The 8254-nt window shown below is 42.9% G+C and overlaps 1 protein-coding gene across 1 annotated transcript in view; it reads right to left on the reverse strand.

Moving 5' to 3' along the window:
- gabra4 (gamma-aminobutyric acid type A receptor subunit alpha4) overlaps positions 1 to 6268 on the reverse strand; it is a 29383-nt gene extending 23115 nt beyond the window's left edge. Inside the window, exons 1-5 of the mRNA XM_042061886.1 lie at positions 5797 to 6268; positions 5466 to 5584; positions 3561 to 3628; positions 2886 to 3106; positions 2682 to 2764 (exon numbers count right to left, since the gene is read on the reverse strand). Coding sequence (XP_041917820.1) covers positions 2682 to 2764; positions 2886 to 3106; positions 3561 to 3628; positions 5466 to 5584; positions 5797 to 5882 — 577 coding nt within the window. The 5' untranslated portion in view covers positions 5883 to 6268. The remainder of the gene's footprint in view (positions 1 to 2681; positions 2765 to 2885; positions 3107 to 3560; positions 3629 to 5465; positions 5585 to 5796) is intronic.
- Between the last annotated feature and the right edge of the window lie 1986 nt (positions 6269 to 8254).

An 8254-nucleotide genomic window follows, 5' to 3' on the forward strand; every position in this document is an offset into this window, starting at 1 on the left:
TAGAAAGGTGTATATAGAGAGAATATGTAGAAAGGTGAATGTGTGTGTGTGTGTGTGTGTGTGTGTGTGTGTGTGTGTGTGCGTGTGTGTGCGTGTGGGTGTGTGTGCGCAACACAGTCCAGAGTGCATTTTCCGTAAGACATACGCATATGTGTATACATATTCATGATCATGCATATATGTATATACTTTGCAGAAAGATACCCAGCAGTTTCTTTGCGGGTACATTCTATTGTAATACCATCATCTTAAGCCACTATAAGGATGCCTCTGTCAGACAAACTGTAAGTCTTAAGATCATTATGCATAAAGATGGACAAAGAAAAAGGACATAGAGTGTGTGTGTGTGTGTGTGTGTGTGTGCGCGTGTTCAGTTGTGTATGAGTACAGTAATGTTTATTTGTGGGTGTCGTTGACAGATGTCATGGACAAATTAATCCTTCCTTTCCCACTGCTCCCCCTGGTCATCACCAGGCCACAAGTTCCCTCATCGGCCAGTGTATCAATCACAACCACAAAGCAATGCAAATGATCCCCTCTTCACACAAGCCTGCCATGTTTCTACCTATTTTTAGTTAGGCCATAAAAAAATGTTCAATTAACAGAGGGCCCCAATGGCAATGCTATTCACAAGGGTATGGCGCTACGCATCAAAAGACAGCCCTCCTTCAGGAGAGGACGTGCGTTAGGTTTTGCGTGGGGGGGGGTGGGGGTGCTACAGTATGTATGTTATATAGGTAATATTCTAATGTGTGTGCGTGTCTGTTCTCTAGGGGTCTATCTATGGGGGCCAGTTCCCTGAGGACAGTCCCGACAAGGAGAGGAGAAGAGCAGAGGCAGGCAAACAGAAGGAGGACAAAACTGCTGAGATGGAGCAAGAGCAAGACATCCTCCTCCCCAACTCGAAGAGAGAGAGAGAGAGAGAGAGAGAGAGAGAGAGAGAGAGAGAGAGAAAGAGATGGAGGGGAGGGGTCAGGAAGCAGGAAGAGAGGGGGGAGAGGCACTGAGAAAGGGAAGGTAAGGTAGGGAATTTCAAAAAAAGGTCCAAGACTAAAAGGAGGTGATGGAGAGTGAGAAGGAGATTTTATTATCTCACATCCAGCTTATATTACAATTAGTAATGATCTTCATCATCTCAGTCATCTCAGGAGACTATAGATATACTATTTACTGTAAATATTTCAGAAAATAAATAGTATATCTTTTTTTTAATCATTAATCTGGTCAAAATAATATAATTTGTATTAAGTGTGTTTAAGAGAGAAAAAGGGGGAGAGGGAGAGAGAAGAAACAAGAGAGAGGGAGGGAGGGAGGGAAGGAGGGATGGAGGAGGGACGAGTGGTGGAGCTAGAATAGGTCTATGCTAACCTGGGGCGGGAGAGGAGAGATTTTGACCTTTGCGGTGCGGCATGGGCCCGGCGGCCCCACGTCTGCCTCCCTGTCCCCGGGCCACGATCCGCACAGCGGGGACGGCGGTCCAGGTAGCTGCCGCCGCTATTATTACCTCTCCAAAGCGAGATTAATCGCTCACTAGCTCCAAATCAGAACTTTGTCCTCCCCAATGTCACTGTATTTACTGGAACCATGAAGGGGGAAGAGGATGAGGATGAGGAGGAGGAGGAGGAGGAGGAGGATGTGAGTTGTGGGGTGAAAATCGTCCCTGCTGAGCTTTTCCTCCTTCCATCTCCAGGACAGATATTATCTCCAAATCACTCAGGCAGCGGTGATAAGAGGCAGCCATGTTCCACAGATTCCTCTTTCTGAGATTAGCCTCTCTCTCTTTCCTCTCTCTTTCTCCTCTCTCTTCTCTCTACCTCCCTTTCTTTTTCCTCCTTTCCCTATATTTCTTTCTTTTCTTTTTTTTTTTGCTGACCGCTCTTGAGTATGGTGCTGATATCGTCGTTTTTTGTTCTGGTTTTGGTGTGAGATCTGATTTTGAGTTCGCATTTCCACTCTTTGCGGGCGAAGCTATTGTTGTGGATTTTGCTCAGGGATTGAGGAGTTCTGACTACACACACATGGCAGAAATGAAAGTAAACACTTTGAGTTGACATTCTCTCTCCTGCTCAGAGTAACCAGTCCCGACAGATTAACTCCAATATGTTTTCAAAATAATCTAACCGCAAAGAACAGTCCATGTCTTCTGAAGTGACACCATTAACAAGTCCATTTGAGGTCACAGTCAATTAATTCCCAAAAGGCTCTTTTCCATTCAGTTTTGATAGAATTGGATATCCTCTAAAATGGGATGCCATTTAGTTTTTGCAGCAACAACACATTCTCTCTTAATTTGACAGAGCTCCACGCAACTACACTGGTATAATGTCATGTGTCATGTTCATCCTCATCTAACTCAAGCTGAATCACCACTTGTGGAAGGACGAGAAACAAGTCCTCTGTTCCAACACACACTGTAGTTTGGGGCAGGTTGGGGCAGGAGAGCATGAAGGATTAATTATTATAATCTGTCAATTGCAGTAATGAGCTGTGGTAAATGGTCACACTGTTGTATGCTTAAAAATAAGAACATGGCAATGGGGTGATAGAACATGTAGTGTGCAGACAACTGATCAAATAATAATAAGAGCTACAGTAACTCAGAAGGTGTAATCAGTAGAAATAAATCAGTAAGAAAGGGAAATCTGGCTGGGCTAATTGACTGTAAGTGTGGAGTTACTTACAGCTCCCAAATTTAAGGGGACAAGAGTGACCGTCCATAGGAAAATCCACCAGCTTCATTGGACATTCTGCACTGATCGTCAGTCTAAAAATCAACACACACACACACATAGAAAAATAACATCACAAATAGAAAAAATTCAAAGCTCTTCTTTGTTTGTCCATGTTTCACTTGGTTCAGCATAATCATCCCAAAAAAGTCTCACCTCATTGTGTAAAGGATGGTACCATTCTTCATGATGCGGAAGAGCTTGTTTGGGGCAGTCATGTTGTGAGCCACGGATCTCTTCCCATTCCTGAAAAACGTGTCGGGGGTCCACACCTTAGTCACCATGAGATTGTTAAGTCTCAAGATCTCAATAGGCCCCTCATATTTCAGTCGTCTGTCGACCCAGGTTTGCCGAAAAAACACATCCATTGTGTACTCCTATTGATACAAAAAACAAACAGACAAATCATAAAAAACACTGGACATTTCTCACTACACTTAATCTTTAATCAGATTTTTATCCTCAGTGAATACAAATCCTCGAAATGTAGAAAATGAGACCACAGACTGTAATACTACTTTAGTCAATCTTCCCACAGTGACCACTGCTATTAAGCTCTAGCCTCCTAAGTTTTTTTGGCTAGCTTGTTCACTAACCTACTTAGTGGCATCTGTCTCACCATGATTACATCACTTGCTACCAACAGCTGCATGGAGTCTAAGATCACTGACAGAGGTTTGTCAGGTAAATAGTTTTCAAACTACAAACCTAAATGGCCTTTAAACTAAAAATAAAGGACTAACAGACAACAGATCAGATATTAAACTGTTTTTATATGATGCTCATGACACAGTTCTGCAGTACATCTCCATATTCTGCAGCAATATTTACCATTTCAACATCAGAGACAGGACCAAAGCTGGTGACGTAAATATCAGTCTTGACTTCTGTCACTGGACCTGTAAAATAATTGATTTTTTGTTAAAAAATATTGTATTGTTATTGCACATCTACAGTTAACAGGGCAGAGATGAGCAACCTCTGTGCCAGGTGTCTCAAAGCAATCCAATGCTACCCGGCTCCCCCTACAGTTGTGGAGGGGGCATTTTACACAACTGTCATGAATATCCCAATCATGGCTTGCACCCCTTGGACACAGTCCATGTGCATTTGTTTACAAACCAGCACATATAATATCCAAAGACCCACGTTGACTGACAAGGTAATATTACATGACTTAATACAAATGCACAGTTGCTGTAAGGTAAGTTGTGATTCTCTGAGGGAAGTTGCAAGGTTGGATCTCCATAGACGGGTATATGGCTGGCAAGGCAGGCCATTCTCCTTTTTTCAAGTTAGTTTACCATCACAATGATTTTGACACTGTTATATCAAGGTAAATAACTTTCATGATGCCTTTAATCAGTGTTGTTCCAGGACTAAATCTGTAGCCTACTCCATAATTTGCTTGTGCAATAGCAGGCACAAAATTCCAAAGCCACTACAGTATGCCACTTGCCGTGAGTAGCAGGGGTTTTTTAAAACTGCCATTAGCATGGAGATTTTAACCCACTATATCAAATTAAATATCTATATATAGTATATGTGATGGTGTCACAGGAATAATGGATGGCATTCATTAGACATTTAACTAATGAGCATGCTTTTGCATTTTACCCAGTATGTATTGTCAGTTTCCAAACCTGCAAACGAGCCCATGAACTGGGTTGCTGATACACAGCCTGGCCTCTTACAGAGAGTGGTTTCAAAAGCCATTGTGAAGTACTTTGGATATAGCAGCATTTGTGTAATTGACATACCATAGGCATACAAGCCACTTTTTCTGAGGAACCTACAACTCACTTTTAATCTGAAAACTAAACCAATACCACGAAAGCCTAAAACTGTAATGATAGCTTACTATGATGCTGATATAGGCTTATTTGCTGAATCATTGGCTAAAATTACGTGAAATCCCAAATATTTCAATGATGCGCCTGCATGTTTTTTGGTATCTGGTAGCTTGCTTGTCCTTCGAGGCGTTTATATAATGGAGAGAAAAATAGTTAACGGAGTTTAGAATATAAATCCTCAGGGAATGTAAGCCGAACATTTATGCACATATCGAAGGTTTAGCTCGTAAAATGAAGGCACCCAGGGAGCAGTCGCTTGAAGGTGTCGTGCTGTGACAGCATAGGGGCAATCTAATACGATCTATAAATTATTTATTCGCATCTATTTAGGCTATGTATATGAGAGTTGAAATAAGTTTAGATGTGTCCTTTGCAAATATTTTAGGTCAGTAACTTGAGGTGGGAGCGGAGGTTGTGACTGCCCACACACTCACGCACATACCACCCCCCCCCCCCCCCCCCCGCAAACACGCGCACACACACACACCAAAAAGAACATCTGCACTCTTCCTACTTACATTGTGCATTAAGCGGCTTTTTCATCACATTACATAACAAAACTCGCTTAAACATTAGAAGGTAGCCTACTGCTGTAAGAGATTGCACTGAGTATCAAATCAAGCTGGTATGAGAGGAAGCAACTGCTACTTGGGGATTAAATCTAGGGGGGGAAAAACAGAATTGCCGCCTTTCAGTAAGAGTCTGAACTTGACAATGCGCACTGAATCAAAAAGCTAGAGAGCAACATAGTAACGCTACGTCCTCACCAAGAACAAACAACAGAAAACAATTCATCCTATGTGCCTTGAGCATCGCCCAAGTGAAACTCTTCGCCTAATCCGACACCTTGCATCACTTGGATAAATGTCGCCGAAGTACGTACCCCCAAATCCTGGTCGAAGTCTGTTGTCGTAGCCATCCAGAAGGCGGTCTAAAATTCGTGTAAAATTCTCCGGATATAATTTATCATCCTTTTTGGGTTGGCCAGAGATTTTCTTTATACTGCAAAAAAAAGCACAAGATCCATGTCGTGTTATCAGAACCCATTCCCCGAACTGAAACCATTTGGCGCTATGAATTTGTTACTAAATAAGTTTTAGGATTCATGCCCGTTTCAGGGACATGGGGTGTAGCGTACCCCTACCAACTTGTGACAGAGTGAAGGATCTCAAAATGTAAAGGGGCTTAAATATCTTAGGTTCATTGAAACTCACCAAGCAGTCACGAAGAGTAAGTACAAGAGAGTCGAAACGCAACTTGGGTACATCGCAGTCACCATCTCCTTCTTGGCAGAGACCATCTTTGCATGCCATACTTTAAGCCTCTTCACATTTCCCCTCGCCAAATGTCCTGTCCCAAGAAAAGATTACAGTCGTGGGGAAGAGCGGGCGAACGGCGCTGAAGGAACCACCGGCATAACCACCTCTGCGCTCCTCCATCGGTACAAGAACCCGTGTCAGTCAGATCACACACACCTCTTAGCTTGATGAGTAAATCCACACCAGAAACTCTCTTGCTGGAAAGACCCGTAAATAGACATCCTTTAAAATTCACCGTTTTCTTGAGAAATAAAAAAGATGAACAGAGTGGCTGAGTTGTTTTAGCACTGCACGCGGGGTTACATACCTACACTGGGTTGTGCGACCCTCGCGCAACAGATCCAATAGTCACACTATCAGTGCAACAACAGGGAACATAACCACCGTGTGGTTTGACGACGCGTTGTCTGTATACTACGCCAGAAGTGTTACATCTTAGAGAGGAAGAGAGAGAGAGAGAGAGAGAGAGATAGAGGGAGAGAGGGAGGGATAGTGACAGAGGGAGAGAGAGATTGAGATTATACATCTGTGTTTGGAGTGAACCAAACATATTTCAAAGGCACTGACCACACACCAAGGTAGGACATACTGATTATGATTCACTCTCCACTTCTAGGGCAAACTTTGTTTATGTCTTAGAGGACAGACATGCTCACAAATCTGCACACGTGCATTTGGATTCATATTTGGCCTAGCACATTTAATGTGGCTTACGTTTAAACAATGGTGATTGTGAGCGATTTTAGTGCACTAGCTTCATTTGGGTCAGCCATTGTTTAGAAATCCGAGCAAACACACACACACACGCAGGTGCTCTGTCACACACACACACACACACGTATACACACACACACACACACACATACAGTTGTATAGTCTCCCCACTCAGATGTCTCTCCATCTCTCTCTCTCTCTCTCACTCCCCCCCCCCCCCCTCACACACACACACACACACACACACACACACACACACACACACAGGTACAGCAGGTACAAACACACTGTAAAATAAGTGGGGCAAGTCACATGCTGCCTCACAGATTTCTCAGCACCTGGGAGGGGAACAAAGCCGTTTGGAGTGAGTGGGTTTGCTGCTTGGCCAAAAGGACACGCGGGGTGCTGCCCACCTCCATGGGAGGCGCAGTATGCTCAGCACTCATGCTGTTGGACATGCCGGTATCATTCGCTGGTCCAAAGCACCTTTCCAAGGGGCTGGAATGGCAACAGTGGGGAAACATAACTGAGACCTGGTTTGTTAATCCTTTATAATTTGCCATCTGTCAAATTCCTACATTCACAGGTATACATACAGTAGAGGGATTTGGACACTCTTTTGTGATAATTCCACAATGGTCAGCAAGTGGACAGATTCAGATCATAAGTATGTGTCCATTTACAGTAGGTATACATTTTCTGGAATTAATGATAATCGTTTGATAATTTTGCACAATTTACATTGACCCTAGGAGATCAAAGTGTATAATGACAAGCTATAGCTCCTCTATATCCAGTGTGAGGTCTGAGCGTTACATGATGCTATCAGGTGCCATGGCATCTTGCTTGTTTTCTCAGTTGAAAACATAGCACACCTTGAATGCAAAACTGCAAAAAGGAATATGCTTCCACTGTAAAGGATCTGCATTTTTGTTCTAAAATATGTGAGTCAAGTATGTTTGTATTTTGAGTATGTTTCAGTGATTTGATTGTATTAAACATCGGAGGGAATTTTCTTTTTTTTTAAAAAAAAAAAGACTTAGCAAAGATGTGCTAACATTAGACATTGTGAGACATTAGAAATTCACAAATTGTGGTAGTCATATTTCATTATCATAAATAGTGCATCATCAATAAATCAGTGTTAACCAGAGCTGAACTTGTTTTCTTCAAAGCGTAACATTAAAAATAACAAATTTTTTATGCTGATAAACTGCGGTTCAGAGGCCACAGTGACAGCAATGTTTTTGCATCCGAGCGTTTAGAGAACATCACAGAGACATCAGAAAGGCATTAACCTCATTGTACTCCCCCTCGCAAAGGAGCGCTTTTTCCTTTATTGCACATGGGGGTATTGATGGGAGTCCTAGCAGCGGGTTTGGCAAATGAGACTAATGAGTCAGAACCGTGAGTCAAGCTGTCTAGTAATCAAATCCCACCCAAGAAAAAGGCAGTTCAGAGGAACACCGAGAGCGAGAGAGGGAGGAAGTGGCGGAGAGCAAAACGCCCTACCTTTTATGCTTTTCCCCTTCCACTTAGTGAGCTGATACACTTTCAGTGGGCCTTTAGTGTGTGTGTGTGTGTGTGTGTGTGTGTGTGTGTGTGTGTGTGTGTGTGCTGTTGTGCTTCTTCACCCATG

The sequence above is a fragment of the Alosa sapidissima genome, chromosome 14, assembly GCF_018492685.1.
Source record: "Alosa sapidissima isolate fAloSap1 chromosome 14, fAloSap1.pri, whole genome shotgun sequence".
In the NCBI taxonomy this organism is placed as follows: domain Eukaryota; kingdom Metazoa; phylum Chordata; class Actinopteri; order Clupeiformes; family Clupeidae; genus Alosa; species Alosa sapidissima.